Raw genomic sequence first — 19,845 nt, forward strand, 5'->3', positions numbered from 1 at the left:
TTTACAAATGGTACAATAAATTATACCATAGTAGTAACAATGTATATTACTTCAAATTAGCACACTTATAATTCAAGTAAACATTATAAACACTCAATAAGTAAAGTTTGAAACTGAAAATCTGTTGAACGGTCTGGTTTAAGCTATTTGTGGTGAAACGGAGACTGGAAAAAGGTGTAATATTGGTCAAATTGCACTGCAATATGCACACAGTGCATCTTTTATGAACCTTTTAGTAATTTTTTCTTCAAAAACAGTTGAAATCTTTACTCTGTGATTTGATCACATCTTTGCATTGCTAAATATTTTAATTTGGATGTTAAAATGATAGTTCACACACAAAATCAAAATTATAATCTTTTTGGGTGAACTATCCCTTTAACAAACTTATGAACAATAGTTTATACTGGGTATATTGAAATGCGAACATGCAACAAATCACTCCAAAGAGTCTTAAGACATTTAGCCTGAGTGACTTTTTAGACAGCATGGAGAGTTCATTAAATTAATTTCAGTTTTTTGATAAACATTCCCCCAATCCAATATTAGTTTTAAAAACACACCAGACCATTCTACCTTTCCAATGCATCCTCAAAGCAGAAAAAAAAACGAGAGAAACCGCAAACAGATTTCAACCATTTATTCAGATGGTCTTGAGAAGTGAGTTCTTACATAAAACTTTTCAGATCGAGAAAAACTGTACGGGGGAAACATAAAAAGGGAGAGCTTCTCGTTGTTTTGTTGGAATGGCGGTGCCACGGCCTAATCTGTGTGTCCAGTCTCCAGATCATGAGTCGAACCGCGAGAGAGGAGAAGACATCCAAATTACATGGCGAACAGGATGAGGAACGCCACCATCAGACAGAACAGACCCATGGCCTCAGACAAAGCAAAGCCCAAAATGGCATAGGAAAAGAGCTGCTGCTTCAGGGAGGGATTCCTGTAAATGCAGAAAGAGACTTAGGCACGAGCTAAATGTATAAGAAACAAATTGAGTTTAAGAGGTCGATTACCTGGCATAGCCAATAATGAGGCTGCCGAACACCGTCCCGATTCCTGCTCCTGATCCGGCCACACCGACTGTGGCAGCGCCAGCACCAATGAACTTGGCCGCGGTGTCGATATCTCTGGATACAGCGCTGGTCTGGATCCCCCGGGTTACATTAAGAAGGCTTGCTTCACTGACTGGCAACAGAGCAGCCTGAAAGACAGGGCAAGAAATTTAACTACATGCAAGAGAGGCTGTGAGTTACTCTGAGGAAGCCCTTTTATTCATCTTACCTGCTCAGTTCTCGCCTCAGGTCTGCTGAACAGCACTGAAACAGGCCGGGCCAAAGCCCTGGATCCTCCACGGAGCTGAGGGACGAAAAACAAAACACTCAGAATGAGAACTGAGTCATATGCACATGTTTTTCTATCAACAAACCTTGACCAAGCACGTTTCCGATTCAAATATTTATTAAAGTGCAAGGATCCAGTTGGTGTTAATGTTATCAACTTTTAACAAACCTAAACCACTGCACTTGCAGAGAAGAGAAGTTTTTCCCGCACTGCTTTAGCTCCTTTACTAATCTAGCTTTCAAATAAACATGGCATAGTTTACTATGAATATTGCTGGCTCTGCAACAAATTGCTTTATGTTCCTCTACGGCAAGTCGCTTTGGATAAAAGCACCTTCTAAATTCATAAACGTAAAATTTAAATACAAGCATTTAAAATGCATGATTATAAATGTGGTTAGAATAAAGACAATTACTTACAAGGATTAGTTCACTTCATTGTTTAACATTTATTTAATTTATTTACTCCCATGTCACCTAAAATGTTCATGTCTTTCATTCTTCAGTTGAAAAGAAATTAAGGTTTTCTGCAAATACATAATTAAAATTTAGCTGGGATCATGTAGAGCCCTTTAAAGCTGCAATGAAACTGCAGTTTGACCTTCAACTTGTTGGGTCCCATTTAATATGGAGAAAAATTCGGGATTTTTTTTTCCTTCAAAAACCTTAATTTCTTTTCAACTGAAGAGAGACATGAACATCTTGGGTGACATGGAGGTGAGTAAATTATCAGGAAATGTTTATTCTGGAAGTGAACTAATCCTTTAAGGTCATTTTCTGGGCATTTTTGGGCTTGAATACGTACCACAGCAGGTGAGGTGACAAACTTAGCACACGCGTACATGCTTGAAGCCTGGGGAAAACAGACGTTACACAGGTGAGAGAGAAGCAATAATGTCCAACACATTAAATGTAGTGTTCATCACGTGTCCTTAAGTTATATAGATACACATGACAGAGATGGGAAAGTCAAAAACAGGAAAGGTCTGTGCAATCAAGAATTCAAGTTACAAATGAAGTGACTTCCAATTTAAGACCAAACCATTTCAGAGAAAGCTAATGAGAAATATGAAATTATGTTCCATAATTTCATAAGCACACAAACCAAAAGACCCCTTGTATGCACACAGAAGATAGGTTTAGATCTGCTTGGACAAGTGAATCTCCAACCAGAGGATGCAAGATCATCACAGAGGTAATGTGTTGGATGCTTTGAGTACAGTCATTCAAGTTTTTAACTAACACTATATACACAGTCAGTAGTCAACATTTGAAGTGGATAAAAATCTTGTTCAAAGTTGTCCTAAAACTCAAAATGCGTTCTTGTCAAAGGACAACTTTGTTGAACTTTATCCACTTCGAAGGTTGACTACTGTAGACTGGAGGAACAGTTTAAGCCATCTAATCTGAGGTTATTAGATTAAACCTGTTAAATCGTCCACACTTTGACACCTGAAGCAAACCATGTCCACTCATGAATTCTTTGCTCAATTTACGGATTACTCAATCATTTCCCTCTCATGCAAGTTTTTAATAACAATATGGGTTATATTACATACAGGCTCTTCATAGTTACCCAGGTTGTCTATTTTGACTTATTTCAGGTGACTGTATAGATGACCTTTTGAACAGCCTGAGAATAAGGCCCATGCTATTTGTTTCAAAATACATAATAAAAGGACGTTAATAATATTGGCTAAAATTAAGTTTGTGTCTTAATCTTGAGGTGTTGAACTTGCCCCCAAACCTCTCGCGCGGACAGCCTGGCAAGGTCAATGACAGCATTGACTGGTGCTTTGTTGAAACCTAGACACGCATAAACCGTCTTACAACATGAAACGGACATCATTTATAATTGCACGTCACGGTGATATTAAAATACTCGCAGTTGAGCGGTTTCGGTGCAGCGCGAGCTCTCAGGCTGCTGTGGGCCCAGCGCGAGACAGACATTTTGGAAGCGTCACGAACAGTACGTGAATAAAACGTGCGTGCATTTAAAAAGCAATACAAATATCTAAGACACGGAGCATTTTTGTTATTTACCGGTTGCACTTTGTGTCAGGGTCCTGAGACGTGATCGCAAACTGACTAATTCATTCATTCACATGAAATGACTTTGACAAGCGGCCGGCTAGCGGAGCTTTAGCAACGCGCTTCTCTGAATGGAACCTAATCATCTTAGCCGAGCCGACAACTCCAGCACACTTTCACAACATTAAAACAACAAACTAACAAAGAGTTCCCCATTATGCGTCTCCAGATGAATGCAGAGACTCACCTATTAGATACAGCACTAGAGGACCGGGGTCGCAGTGATACGCCTAGAGGTAACGAGTACGCCGTAAAACTGTCACCTTGTGATTTATAAGCTTCGGAACTACGTCCTCGTTTGTGATTGGGCAGAGGGTCACGTTCGCCTCCTCTGATTGGCTACAAGGCATGTCAATACATAAAACATACCCAATCATGTGCGTTGTCAAGAAGGCGGCCTCTCTTTGATTGGTTTAAATGATTTGAGGAAGAACACCGGGAAAATCGGGAATCGCATCCCGTGTCCCCTGTTTCTATTGGATGCTCTGGGTGGAAATCCTGCCTTCGTAGATTTTAGAGGACAGGGTTACTGCAGCTGAATTGCAATAGCTGCTGAATATCATTAGAGGGCGACCCGTGCTCTCTCAGCTGAGTGAAATTGAGAGTAGGTGGCAGCGGATGTATTTTGTATAGACTAAGAAATACTTCGTGTTTTTGACTCAAATATCTTTGAAATGTCAGTAGTCATCACAAAAGACCATTCAGTTTGTAACTTAAGTACAATGTCATATTCGTGGCACCCATTTAGTAAAGGAAAATGTATGTAATATAATCTATATGTAATATTATCTATATAAAAATATCCGCAAACTCTGTGTACATCCTCATATTACGATCACTTCAGATTAAAGAAACACAGCAAGGAAGACAGGTTTAGATGGCATATGCACATTTTACTACAAAATAATAAAATGTCATATGCTAACTTCATAATAATTATTAGTTAATATATGCTTTGTGTTTTCATCATTTTCAGCAGCACATTCACTGGATCCACACTGGCCTCAAGGAAAGTGATACATTCATGCAGGTATAGGAACAATGCAGATTAATTTATAATATTGCTATCAGAAGTTTTTTTTATTATTATTATTTTTTTTTAAATAATATTCCCATTAAGTTATAAAAACGTTATTTCTGACTGTTGTATAAAGTTTTTTTCTTGGTTATGCAAACATTAAGGAAACATTCCATTTAATAGTTTTGCAAACATTATGGAAATCTTACTTTTGAATGTTCTTTGAACACACTGAAACACATTAAACAAGTTTAACGAACATCCAAATAAAATGTTTCAGGAAGAAAAGAAAAAAAAATCCACAATGTATAAATAACATTTTTTTTGCTAATATTTTGAGAGCATTATTAAAGCAGATAACTCTGAACGAACCTTGCCAGAGCATTTGTCACAGTGTCTGGGTTGTTGTTCCCTGGGGTTCCACTGGATGTCCTCTTTGCTCACGCTGTCTGTCACCAGATCACTTCCTCCTCCCTTATTTGGTCACCTTACTCCTTGTTGTGTAATTGATTGTCCCCCACCGTTCTCTTGTTCCTTCATTATCCTTCTGTCTATTTATACCCAGTCTGTCTTAGTTTGTGTTACGGAGTCCTTGTTTAATGTCGTGTATTATTCAGGTCCGTCAACTCTTGCCTTGCCTTGTCTTGCTTTGTCTTCGTGTGTTGTTTATGTTGGATTTGGATTATGTTTGGTTGTGACCCCTGCCTGGACTGTTTACCCCTTTGGATTATCCCCAAATAAACGACTTACCCGCAATTGGTTCTCTCGCCGTGTTTCTTGCATCACGTGCAGTGACAGCATTAGCCAAAGTTTTGAGAATGTTCCCTGACATCTGCAAAACATTTCAAAATAAAACAATGAATACATGTATTTTAGCAGTATTCAGTCAAGAACTACTTAACTTGTAGAGGCTCCAATTATAAATTAATACATTTTATGTGTAGTTTATATAGATATATTCATTTACAAGAATGCATTATATTACAATTCACTGAGAAAGATTCACATATAACCTGGCTTTGCCCCCTCAATGTACCATGCGTTCGTGTCTTATTCCATTCATGTGATGTGCAGTATATCTGACCGCTTCTTTTAGTGGTTGAGACTTGCATACCTTTGTCTGGTGTGATCTTCACCTTTCTCTGTTTAAGTTTCATTTGTACTCCCCAGTGTGTCTATATCATTTTAACTGCATTTCTGAACAAGACCTTTTATGCATTATGGGCATGATAAATCAAATCGAACTCTTCCTCTAAACCTCAAGTTGGAAAAGAAAACAAAAAAAATATTCTCCTTAACATTTTTCATCTGCTGCCTGATTGAAACCATGAAGCCCCAAAAGCTGAATTGTGATTTTATTCTATTTTTTGTTTTGTTTTGGAAAACTGCCTTCAGAAACATGTTTATGGTGCACAATAACAAGCTTTTCAACTGATTTATGATAATGAATGACTGACTGATGCAAATGGATATTTGATTTATAAGCCTATTTGATATCTAAATCATTAATGCATATATTTTGTGAATATAAAAATCTAATTTTCGTTTTACTGCTGTAACTCATTTCGCTTGGCAAGTTATACCATTTTTGTCTGATTTTCATAATATGCCTGTTTGTTTTTAAAATGTTAATAACCAAAATAGCCCTAGATAATACAATCTCACAGTGTAGCCCTTGTGTCACTGATTAAACAGTAAATGAAGCAGAACACATCCCTCAAGTAAATGTGTTTCACTGCACAATAATTCATCCAAAGCTTCCACAGATTTTTAGCATACTTTGAAGAAATTAGATACAGTCTGCAATTCATCAGAGGTGTACAGCGTGAGATAAATGGAAAGATTCAAGTAGGATTTCGCCTGAGGTTTGAAACAGAAAGGGTTGTTTCATTAAAGCCTTAATTTTATGTTCACACAGAATCGAACCCACTTTAATGTCGTAAATGAGTAATTCATTTTACCTGTTGAAATAAACTGGAAATTGAATTTGAAGCAGTATTTGTTGATAAAAAGGCTGCAGGTCTCCATGAAAGTATTTTCTGAATATTCCAGAAACAGACCCTTTCTAAGAGTTTCAGCAGGAGGTAGATTTGATAAGTTTTACAGATGACAGCGGCCATAAATTACAGGTCTTTACAAGATAAAGCTGGCGAGGTTTTCCACAAAGAGCCGCAGCTGAAGCATAGTTGTGGAGTTATGTCTAAGATCTGCCACTGGGCTCATTCAGAGTGACATCCATAGTAATTGTAATCACACACTTAACATATGTCAAGTGTTTTATCAACAAACAAAGCAGTTAGTTTACCAGCACACATTTCAGAAATGAAAAAAGTATTTGCATGTGAACAGGACCATGAACATGTATTGGTTTATTTAAGAAACGTGAATGCATGTGAAATACGTATGCTAAACCACCAAAATATATACTGAACTGATTGTAGTTTGCAGGGGTTTTCAGATGCCAAAAAAACATAAATTATTTTCCTTTGCAAAGGATGCCCTTACTGTTACATATTTTCATGTATAAACATACTTACACATTTGATATTGTATTGTATTGACATTGATAAGTTTTTTTCCCCTAAATACATTTAATTGGCTTTAATGTTGTCATTACACAGAAATAAATCATCAAAGTATTATCTGGATTAAAATAATATTGAGAAATAGCTTTTAGAAATCAGAACGAAACAATAAAAATATTAAATTGAGCAAGCATGTTTATAAAAAAATAAGAAACAAGAAATGTAACTTTTACATCAAAAAAGAATGTGATTTTATTGTCAGTTTCTTAATTCTGCCAGTAGAGGGCGCCACTGTAATGCCCTATTATTGCTAAGTAAAGCATTTTGAGGTAGGCTCAACAACTGCACCATGGAGGCCTATAGATGTCCAAGTGATATTTCAGGCTGTTTTCCACACATGTAGATTTCATATGAGTTCAGTGTGAAAGGGCGCGCTAAACAAAAACATTGCAGAATTTATCGCAGAAGTTGGAGTTACTGATCACAGACCCATTTTGTCCTTGAGGAAGGAACTATCTCTGTTTGCTGTTCCTGCAATTAATTAAATCACTCTGCACACATTCATTAAGGTATTTTTTAATACGATTAATAATAGCAATAATGCAAAATCGAATTAACTATTACATGCGCACACGGCATGTTAATGAGTTTGCATATGACTACATTTTTGTGGATCTGTTTGACTGACAGCTGACATTAACAGGACATTCCAGTCAACCAAAATGTGTGCTAGCTTGGTCAACGGGTGTCAAATTCCCCTCAGCCCACCCTGACAGTAATTCATATGGCGCTGCAGAGTTTAAGAGTCTAAGAGAACACTTTTGTTGAACAGCAGCTCGAGCAGCACGCACATGAAATAATGGATAATTCAAACGCAGAATGGCTAACATAAAAACACATAAATAAAAGATCCAAAAGGTTTTTTTTTTTTTTTGCAGTGATGCTGCAGAATATTCGTTTTTGGTTCCCCAAAGAGCCCTTCAGTGAACAGTTCTAAAAAGAAAAAGAAAAATCTTAGTGTGAAGAACATTTTATTGATCTATAGAATATGTAAACAACCTTTTGGTCTTAAATTGGTAAATTGTGTATGATTACTTATGATAAATTATTATTAACTGTAGGTTGTTTTACTGGCCTGTCAGATTCATCACTTTTTATTTCTATTTAAAAACAATTGAAAAGATTTTACAGTTATTTTACAGTTAAACTCAAGATATAAACTATGTAAACATGTCTCATATGATTCAGTGTTGTTTCTTAAGTATACTTAACTTATTTTAAGGATTTGTTTGCAAACGTGAAAACAAGGCAAAAATGCTTACTAGGAAAATCATTTTTTGCCAGTGTTGGGATGAAGGAACACACTTGAACATGTGCATTTTGTTATAACTCACAGTAAAATAATAGTAAAATAATTACATGAGGATGTATCACAGTCGAACATGAATGAGAAATTTGCACCATTAGGTCAACAGGGATTTTTTCCATGAAATCACACCTGGTAAGCACAAGGCACAGATGGATTGTGGTGGGCGTGGTTAATGTAATGACATATTAATGCATAATATGTCACACACATTAATTGAAAAACAGACTTTTTGCCCTTTTTTAAGCTCAGTAAAAGCAATATTATTACTGCCTGACGTAGACACCTTATATATTACAATCTTTATTCTTATAAATTATCACTGATTGTGACAGTTATTGGACTTTTCACAAGTTTCGATGTGCTAATCTATAACCAGCACTACTTAGATCTTTTACACTCAGTCGTTTGTCACATAAATTCACAAAACTGGTAACAAATCTGCTGCAAATGCTACTTCGTACGACATTCTGCCTCTTACGTCTGCTCTTGCACTATCCTCTGACTGTAGGTGTAAAATCAATAGGCTCTTAACAGGCCAGCTAGGCTTATTTCCCGGCCTCAGCCTTGACAAACGAGGCAGTGTGTGCTAATTGATCAGCACAGCCTTCACAATGTTCTCTGCGTAATACTATGTGCGAACCATCCTTTAACACTCACAGTGAGCGTGTAGGGTTGATCACTACATCTGCTGCAGTGAGCCTGCTCTTAACACATCAAATCATGTCCATGAATCATCTTCATGCACATGCTAATTTTAGTACAAGTCTCAGCTTAGTCACGTGAATCTTATAATGAATGTGAACAAGTAGCATGACAAAGGAATTATGACTGAGAGGATGGGGTCTATGTGGAGTTTGCTAAGGTTTTATGATAAAAAAATCACCAGTCAATTCAGTTCCTTGACTTAATTTATATTCATAATTTACTTATAGCCATTATTTACTTAAAAATGTATTTACAAAAGAAAAGCAAATTTCACTTGAATCAATTTATACTTACTGTTAACAAATGGCAGATTTGTGCAAAATTCAGAGTTGGTCACTTTTTTATTTCATGAATTTAAATATCCACAGCAAGTTTAATTGGAGTTTACTAAATCCAACACAATGTGTTGTGGGAAAATGTATTTGTTCTATCACCCCAGTCCACAAAAACTGTATTTATCTTGTTGGAATATGAATATTTATGATATGATTGAATAGTGTATATACGGTAAATTTAGATATTTTACGGTAAATTCTATCTATCTAGGAAAGTGTTGTACTTCTGCAGATGTGGGATACATTAGGTCTGATCTGTTGTACTTGCAGTAAGAGAAATGTAGTGTATTTTGTTATTTTTTGAAAGCTCAGATTTATTATTGTTCTGTTGTTGTAACCCTTCCTTACAGATAACAGTAAAGGCAATGACTAGCTCTGAGTGTGTGTGTGTGTGTGTGTGTGTGTGACTTTTTGGCTTTAGAAAAAAAACCCTTTGGAGCCCAGAGACCAGCTGCTCGTTTCTGGCCAGAGAGGGAGAGAGAAAAAGAGACAGATGGGGGAGGGAAACACTTGGTTACAGCTTCTTGTAAATAAGGCTCATCCCGTCCTTTTGATGCCACACATTCACGCTCACACATGGACACACGTGGACATCTGAACATACAATACAAGAATACAAGACTCGTGACAGGTTTGTTGGGGGTCCAGCAGTTTCAAACCTCCCAACTGCTGTGTTCAGAAAATATTTAGCCACTCCATAACAGCACAATAATAATAATACACAAACAAAACCACATAATCAATAGAACAAATGCCTTGATTCTCTTCACAACCATCCCCCACAAACCTTTCCTCACAGACATCAGCTTCATCCTTGTCAGCGCAGTGAGCAAGTGCTTTCCCGAGGAGCTGCTGCTGTTTTTTTAATTGGCTGAGAGGGATGTGAAGAGCCCGAGCAGTCATTCAAAGTATTATTACACTCCTGGGCTGAACACTGCCTGCTTGGCCCCCTTGCTGAGGTCGTGGAAGATGGATGGCTCGCTGGAGCAGCAATTAATAATGTTTTTACAAGAGCAATGAAGGCATGAGCGAGCTATGGACGGATTGGGCAGAGTATTGAAATGTGCAGGTGAATTGATTGGCCCTTCAGATTTCCTGTAGAAATCATTTGGATTAATTGAAAGGACTGGGATGGAGGAGGGAAGGTACGGGGCATGTATTGATTTATAGGTCTCACTCAGAAGAAGAGGAGAAAATGGCCACCTTGCTGTTGGAGACATGATGAGCTGGTTTCAGGTTGGCTGCCATTCAACATTCATTGGTCTATTGTTAGAAACTCATTCATCACCACACAAAGGAGATTTAAGTATTTCATCAAATATAAGGATGGTCCACTCAAATACTGCTCATGATCTCATCTTCCTTCCTTTACAGCTTTCTTCTTCTGCGGTCAGTTTTGCACACTAAGGCCAGTGCAGACCAGATGTCCCATCGCAGCAGAGCTTTTTTGGAACAATTTTTAGTTCTTCCTTTTTTCAGTTCTGTCCCTTGTGGTGTCCCAAATGTTGGCCACTACACCGTTATCAATACTTCTATATCTTATTCATCTATTAGCCTATCTTGCATTACCTTTGCTTTATTAAAAAAATGCATTCTGTATTATACATGTAAATAGTTTAAAATATTTATAATAAATAAATATGCATGCTTTACTTACAAATCCGATTCCAAAAAAGTTGGGACACTATACAATTTGTGAATAAAAACTAAATGTAATGATGTGGAAGTTTAAAATTTCAATATTTTATTCAGAATACAACATAGATGACATATCAAATGTTTAAACTGAGAAAATGTATAATTTTAATGGGAAAAAAAGTTGATTTTAAATTTCATGACATCGGCACTTCTTAAAATAGTTGGGACAAGGCCATGTTTCCCACTGTCTGGCATCCCCTCTTCTTTTTATAACAGTCTGCAAACGTCTGGGGACTGAGGAGACAAGTTCCTCAAGTTTAGGAATAGGAATGTTGTGATGTGAAAGATCTGGACTGCAGGCTGGTCATTTCAGTACCCGGATCCTTCTTCTACGCAGCTATGATGTTGTAATTGATGCAGTATGTGGTCTGGCATTGTCATGTTGGAAAATGCAAGGTCTTGCAAAATGATGCTGTGCTGTCTAAGAACCTGAAGATCATGGGCATCCAGTATGGTTTTCGGCCTTGATACTTACGCACAGAGATTGTTCCAGATTCTCTGAGTCTTTGGATGATATTATGCACTGTAGATGATGATAACTTCAAACTCTTTGCAATTTTTCTCGAGAAACTCCTTCCTAATATTGCTCCACAATTTTTCACCGCAGCATTGGGGGAATTGGTGATCCTCTGTCTATCTTGACTTCTTAGAGACACTGAGACTCTGAGAGACTCTTTTTATACCCAATCGTGTTGCCAATTGACCTTATAAGTTGCCAATTTCTCCCCCAGCTGTTCCTTATATGTACATTTAACTTTTCCAGCCTCTTATTGCTTCCTGTCCCAACTTTTTTGGAATTTGTAGCTCTCGTGAAATCCAAAATGAGCCAATATTTGGCATGACATTTCAAAATGTCTCGTTTTCAACAAATTATCACAATTATCTATATTCTATTGTGAATAAAATATATGAGATTTGTAAAATATTCCATTCCTTTTTACTTGAATGGTGTCCCAACGTTTTTGGAATTGGGTTTGTATTTTAAATAGAGGAACTAATCAGCTTACTTTATTAACAACATTTGTACATTTGTTTTTTTTTATCTGTATTTTTTATAGAAAATATAGAAATGTCATTTAATTTACAGAAAAAAAATCAGGTAGAAAACACATTTGTAAAAAAAATAAAAATATAAATATCACGGCATATGATTAAAGGTTTTGTTCTGCTGATAACATTAACCTTTAATCTGTACGGTAAGCATGAGTGAATCTTTATTGCCATCTCTAGCTGTCAGACAATGTGATGAGGCAAGTTAAAGAATAAACTACAGTGGCACCAACTTTTGTTAATAAATGTGTTTAATCTTTGCTCTTTGAGCTGAGTGCAAAATAGGATCTGCCTATTTATCCCGTTCTTTTGGCGATAAGAATGTATCATTTTCCATCTAGGTCCCGAAGATCAAAAACATGAAACAGATCCACCGCCTCCTGAATAAACCAACAACTAACCCTGTTTTTAGGATTATTCCGTTTATTTATAACAATGTAAAAATATGAGTGACTGGCTTTTATAAAATATTATACAAGTGTGAAATTGTGTGTGTTTTATTAAATTAATATATATAGAGAGAGTTATACTTATCATTATTATTAGTTATTACGAGTATAGGGATATTGCAAAAACATAATCATAGATAAAACAGACATGATATGTTCCTAGAAAGGGTTGAAGAAAAGAGAAAAGAAAAACAAATACTGCAATTCAAAGATTTTCATAACAAATGTAATACTTATATTTAGCAATATTTTTTTTTTTTACGGGACAGACATTCATAATGTTACAAAATTTCAATTTCAAATAAATCCGGAAAAAAGTTGGCTGTGATAATAAAGTGAAATCATCATATTAGACTGATTTCTGAAGGTTCATGACACTGAACACTGGAGTAATTCTTCTGAAGATGTAGCTTTGCCATCGCGAAAATAGAAAAGAGTCAAACTGAAAAAAGGAAAAATGTAATTGTTACTATATTTTACAATATTACTTTTTAATGGTATTTTAATGCATTTGTTTACTACACACTAACATTTATTTATTTATTTAATCTTGTTTTTGTTTTTTCACTAAAGACTGCATGATTCTAAAAAGGCTTAGGCAAAACTATCTGGGCTGGGTTCATCTAAAGCCCCAAAATCTTAAAAAACCAAGGCAAAAGATGTCAAATTAAGGATTTTAAAAGATCTTCCTGGCTAGTTGTTTGCATGAACCTCAAATTTAAACAACATAAAAAGTTAGTTTTTTTCCCCCATGATGACTCATTAGACTACATGCATGCTTTGAAATACACACACACACACACTGTTTATTTTTCTGCTGGCCAAAATCACCATAGATTCCATCTTTTCCCAAACCAAGGGACAGAGAGTGAGTGAATGAGGGAGGTTGTGAGCAGAGGGTGGTGGGACGTGATGCCCAGAGGCAGGCACTGGTTATGGCCAGCTGGCTGTCTGTAAAGAAAGCGGGTGACGCTGAAGCAGGCAGGAGAAGTGCTCTCGGGTTACTGTACCTGTCTATAAAAACCACTCCCGTGTCCAACATCCCTCTCCTTCCAGACCCCCCAGGGTTCCCTCTGAAAGGCACCAACGATGAAAGCCATGTCTTGGGTTGCAGCCTCTACAAACCTGGCCTGTTAATGAGCCCTTGTTTGATGTCTGTGCCTGGTTAAGGGGCGTTCGCACCCAAACATGGGTGAGTTGTGCCTGGGTGGTGCGTGGAAATTTGCACAGAGATGCTTTAACTCAAGGGAGAGCCTTTAAACATATCACTCAACATTGCAATAGCACTGTTTTTCCAAATTTTGATGTGCAAGGTTTGGAAAGTAGCTCAGTTACATTAGAAGCCAGTTCTATGGAGATAATCTTCCTTTGAGAATGTCATCAAACTGTACAGGCATCAATTTCAGCATAAGCAGTAGTTAAACAGAAGCTCCAGGCTAATCCATGCGATGTAGCAGATGCATGTTTGTCTCCTAAGGGTTAAGATCTTCCCTTTGCACCCAGCACACCAGCTCAAGCCCTGTTAAAATATCTCACATTCCCCTTGACATTCAAGAGCCTGCTGAAGGACTCTGAGTCAGGGGAGTTAAAGATCGGGCTCTTGTGTAGTTCCAGTGAAGGCGGTTTATTGCAGATTTCTTTACTGCACACTGGTGCACACCTTTTTTTTTACAATGCAGAGAGAAGGCTTAACGGTTGGGGAACGAGTAATAAGTGGCATGTGAATGATGCAGGTCGGTCTGAATGAGCTCCCTCTGATGCTGTTTACAAGAGCTGAGCCTTTTTTAAGACTCTTCCCCAACCGCAAAAAGTCAGATCGCCCTCTTGCTTAATTACTATCAGGGTGTATGATTTTTACAGGCAGGCCAATCACAATTCAATTCAATCCTGCCTCTTTTATTTCAACAGCTTTAGGAAAGCATATCTGGCTTATTTATTTATTTATTTTGCTAGTTGGTCTTCTAAAATTATTCACTTATTCTGTCAGATCCTCGCCGGTGAGGACAACACAGTAGAAATCTATGCATGTTTATGTCTTTGCACTATTTTGTAATGATATACTTGATATGCATGATGTACTTTCTTCTGCAGAACACAAAAGAAGATATTTTGAAGAATCTTGGTGAGCAAATAGTTTTAGTGACCATCTGACTTCCATTAAATGGAGAGAAAGAGAAAAAAACAAAGAAACGCTGAAACATTTCTCAAAATATATGCTTCCACAGAAGAAATAAAATCATGCCGGTTTGGAAGGACATGAGTGTGAGTAAATGATGACAGAATTGAACTGAAATATGATTCATTTTGTTTTGCACTTTTAAAAATAAAGGTTCCAAAAAATGCTGTCTGGTCTGATGTAATAAGAGGTTCTTCTCTAGCTCTTTAGAAACCATGCCCATGGTTCTTTTACCCAGAAACCATTACAGTGATCTGAAGAACATAAAGAACCTTCAACACATTTTTTAAATCTCCATGAAACAATTTCAGCTGAAGAACTCATGAACCTTGTGCAAACAAAAATGATTCTTTGCTGAACCCCAAGGACATTTTTAAAGAATTATTAAGAATGCTATGCTGTAGTAAGCAACAGTATTTACTAAGGTGTTCTGTTGGTGAAAGAATGCAGATTTGCAAGAACCAGTTATAGAACTGAGCGTCATTAAAATTATTTAGTTCCACAATTTGTTTATGCATTGACTGTGCTGTACTAATGTTACAGTTTCTGAGGTAAAAGGCAAGGAATGAATATATGATGTATAAGAATAGTCTCAAAAGTATTTTTGTAATTGTACTGCAATTTGTGGGAATAATTATATAGTCTGATAATAATCTCATTCACACATGCTTTCAAGGCAGAATCCGATGCCATGTGTGCTGTTGACCAGTAGGGGGCATCCGAGACAGGGCTTCTAAGTTTGCTGTATTTTTTTTTTTTAAACCAGCATTATAAACCAGAAAATGCAGCTACTACCATAATTGAACTATATAGGTGAAGATTTTTGGGTTGCAAAGTATACAAATAATAATAAAAAATAAATAAATAAGAAACAGCACTTAAAGAAGCTTTGATCTGGCCTGATATTAAAGTCATACTCATACCTGTCACAGATGAACGTACATTTTTGTATAGTACTAAAATTAAATACTATTATTATATGTATTGCTAAAAGCTCAAATGAGATTGTCAAAATATTTTTACAGGGATAAATAGGCAGATTTTATTAATACCTGACAAATAGCAGTTTCTTCAGACCAGCACTGCTAATAAAACCAAATCACTAAAAAGCTAGAAAAAAATCATATTTGGACCAATAAAATAAATACAAATAAATAAATAAATAAAACTTGATCAGTAACTCGGAATATAGACCTGTATCTTCACTGTAAGAGATACAAAACATACACACAGGTGCATCTAAAAAGTTTCAATATCATGGAAAAGTTAACTTTCTTATATTCTAGATTCATTGCACACAAACTGAAATATTTCAAGAGTTTTTGTTTTAATTCTGAAGGTTATGACTTCTAAAAAAAATCAGGAATATTTTCTCAAAGATCAATAAAAATTTTTTTTACAAAACACTCAGTAGTTGGTAGGGGCTCCTTTTGCATGAATTACTGCTTCAGTGCGGCATGGCATGGAGGCGATCAGCCTGGGGCACTGCTAAGGCGTTATGGAAGCCCAGGTTGCTTTGATAGTGGCCTTCAGCTCTTCTGTATTGTTTGTCAGATGTTACTTATCTTTCTCTTCACAATACTCCATAGATTCTCTGTGAGGTTCAGGTCAGGTGAGTTGGCTGGCCAATCAAGCTCAGGAACATCATGGTCATCAAACCATTTGGAAGTGGTTTTGGCACTGTGGGCAGGTGCTAAAGTCCTGCTGCAAAATGAAATCAGCATCTCCATAAAGCTTGTCAGCAGATGCTCCAAAATCTCCTGGTAGATGGCTGCATTGACTTGGGACTTGATAAAACACAATGGACCAACACCAGCAGACGTCATGGCACCAAAATCATCTCTGACTTCAGAAACTTCACATTGGACTTTGGATTCTGTGCCTCTCCAGTCTTCCTCCAGACTTCAGACCTTGATTTCCAAATGAAATGCTAAATTTACTTTCATCTGAAAAGAGGACTGTGGACCACTGAGCAACAGTCGAGATCTTTTTCTCTTTACCTCAGGTTAAATGCTCCTGACAATATTATCTGGTTCAGGAGTGGCTTGGTTCTAGGAATGTGACAGCTGTAGCCCTTTTCCTGAAGACGTCTGTGTGTGATGACTCTTGATGCGCTGACTCTGCTTCAGTCCACTGCTTGTGAAGCTCTCCCAAGTTCTTGAATTGGTTTTTCCTGACAATCTTCCCAAGGCTGTGGTCATCCCTGTTGCTTGTGAACCTTTTCCTACCACACTTTTTCCTTCCAGTCAACTTTCTATGAATATATTTTGATACAGCACTCTGTGAACAGCAATGACCTTCTGTGGCTTACCCTCCTTGTAGATGGTGTTGATGATTGTCTTCTGGACAACTTTCAAGTCAGTCTTTCCCATTATTGTGGTTGCATGTTCTAAAACGAGCACAAGAGGAACCCGGTATTTTTACTCAAAAATAACTAATCAAGCTCAAAATGGAATATTATAATTTTTTAGATACTGAATTTTTAATTTTACTAAGCTCTACGTGTTAACCATCAGAATAAAAATAAATAAAAAAACTGAATATTTCTGTTTGTGTGCAATAAATCTAGAATATATGAAAGTTAGCTTTTTTTTAAATTAAATTACAAAAAATAAAGACCTTTTCCATTATATTCATTTTTTTTAGATGCACCTGTATATGTTTATAGACCACAGTCTAGTTAGGCAAAATAGGCTACCAGAGGGGAACTATGCATGAGACTGTATTGATACAATGACACCATTTTATCATTCACTATAATAAACAAATGACAAATACCTTGAAAAAGGAAACTTCATTCCACATTTTCCAAAACTGAAATCCAATACCAGTGTAACTGGAAGGGGACAGTCATGCATTTGTCACAACAATTGAATAGGTATCATCTGTACATATGTCTTAACATCTACAGTGGGTATAGAAAAGAAATACCCCCCTTTAAAAATAATAAAATTTTGTTGCTTTGCAGCCTGACATAAAGACGAACACAAGCTAATCACCTTCTCAGTGGCACACAAAGCCATTTGACTTTCAACAGTGATTACCTGTGATCATTTTGATTAGCTCAGCATGAAAAGAGCTTTGCTAGAGCATTTCAGTTCTTGGTAGTGCAACTGAAGCAAACAATCAACTATGGATAGCTGTTCTGGTGTTTGGCTGTCTTGGTGCTCAGTTTCTGTAGCGCCGACCAGACAGCAAAAGTTCAAAGAGGGAGCGTGCTGGGTGTGAGGGGTCCAGAGTGAACCATTTGGCCTAACGTTGTGGCCTAAAGGTTAGAGAGTCTGAATTGTAACGCATAGGTTGTGGCTTCGAGTCTGGGTACTGGCAGGGATCGTAGGTGGGCAGAGTGAATGACCAGCGCTCTCTTCCAATACCACAAATGAGATGGGATCCTTGAGCAAGGCACCGAATCCACAACTGCTCTCTGGCTACTGCAGTGGAACGGCTGCCCACTGCTCCGGGTGTGTGTTCACTACTCAATACTGTGTGTGTGCACTTGTATGGGTGAAATACAGAGCACAAATTCAGAGTATGGGACACCATACCTTGATAAAAAAGTCATTTTTCCAACTTGTTCTGTGTCTGTTTCCGTTTTCTTTCGTTATATCTTTCACTTGGATGTCATAAGTAAATACAGCTGGATAAAGCAAAAACTGTCTCCATCTTAATTTCAGGCGGCAAAGCAACAAAATATTATTTTAAATGGGCGGATTATTTTATGTACCAACTGTACCTTCTCGAGATCTACTTTACTAGGTTCTATTGTTTTGTATTTTTATATGTTATTATTTTCAATAACAGAACTCGTACTCAGAACCTTTGTTAACATTTTCTTCAAAACATTTTTGTGTCATCGTGCTTTTGCAATACTGTGTGCAAATTAAATTGAAAGTACACAAGTTTCCATAATGGATCTGACAAAATATTATACTTTTACTATAGCTTCATGCTTCTTAAAGCGTCTATGTGTATAGATTTGGAACCTCATTATTTTGTGACACTAGGTAAGTTTGTAATTTCTTGTTACATTCAATTTGAACAATCAGAGCAAAGCTTTTCAAATCGGCTTTGCATGTAATAGTCCAATCACATAGTTGTACACTGTTGAAGTGGTAACGTTTTTAGCAGAAATCATCATTTTATTTTCCTGACTAGAAAGCCAGGTCAACTCCTGCCCCCAAGAACAACTTAATAGGTGCTGTGACACGTGTCCCAGGCGCTCATCAGCGTCGCCCTGGCAACGGCGCAGACACTCAAGGGAGGTGCCGGCGTGGCGAGTCACCATCACTGCACTGGTCGGCGCTTTGCCAATAGACGTTGGGCTTGTCCGAGACCTCCCCGTACCAGTCCTCTTGGGAAGAGACTGGCCAGGGTCCGACCACCTCCTCGCCGCCATCACCAAGCCCACCAGCCCGGCCGGGAACTGACCCTCCAGGAAGCCCCGCAGGAAGGCCCCGCGACTTCCCATGCAACTTGCCTCCGACAGCCCCAGGGATGGTGAGTTATCCCGCCCTCATCCTAACCTCTAATTTGATCTGTTTCAGCAGGTGACCAGGCCAGGGGGTTTCTCTAAGGACCATCATGAGGACGATCGCCTCAAAAATTGCTGGGCCCAGGTGAGGGTCGCCGAGGGGAAGGAACCGGCACCCCAACCAACACCACATTTTATTGTGGAAAATGGCCTGCTTTACTGTGTCGCCCAGCAGTGGGGGGAGGAGAAGACCCTGCTGGTGGTTCCACGCAGCAAGATGGAGGCAGTGATCGAGATCGCCCATGCCCATCCGATGGCAGGTCACCTCAGAGCCCAAAACACCATACAGTGCCTCCGTGATCGCTTCCACTGGCCAGGCCTCGAGGCTGAGGTCCGTCGATTCTGCCAGGCCTGTCCAACGTGCCATCGGCCATCACCTCGAACCATTCCCTCCGGCCCGCTAATACCACTACCCATCATAGAGGTGCCCTTCGAGCGGATTGGGATGGATTTGGTCGGGCCGCTCCCGAAATCTGCCCGGGGGCAAGAACACATCCTGGTCGTCGTGGACTATGCTACCCGGTACCCTGAGGCTGTCCCCCTCCGGAAGTCAACAAC

The 19,845-nt window shown here is 38.0% G+C and overlaps 1 protein-coding gene across 1 annotated transcript; it reads right to left on the reverse strand.

The window, feature by feature from the left end:
- Nucleotides 1–625: 625 nt before the first annotated feature.
- Nucleotides 626–3,752, reverse strand: LOC113044453 (ATP synthase F(0) complex subunit C2, mitochondrial-like). Its single transcript, XM_026204454.1, has 5 exons — nucleotides 3,619–3,752; nucleotides 2,146–2,193; nucleotides 1,282–1,356; nucleotides 1,014–1,201; nucleotides 626–940 (listed from the first exon to the last, which is right to left on the reverse strand). The coding sequence occupies exons 2-5, from the start codon at nucleotides 2,182–2,184 to the stop codon at nucleotides 826–828; spliced, it is 417 nt and encodes a 138-aa protein (XP_026060239.1). The 5' UTR covers nucleotides 2,185–2,193; nucleotides 3,619–3,752; the 3' UTR covers nucleotides 626–825.
- Nucleotides 3,753–19,845: the final 16,093 nt, after the last annotated feature.

Source organism: Carassius auratus, chromosome 3 (genome assembly GCF_003368295.1).
Source record: "Carassius auratus strain Wakin chromosome 3, ASM336829v1, whole genome shotgun sequence".
NCBI classification, from domain to species: Eukaryota; Metazoa; Chordata; class Actinopteri; order Cypriniformes; family Cyprinidae; genus Carassius; species Carassius auratus.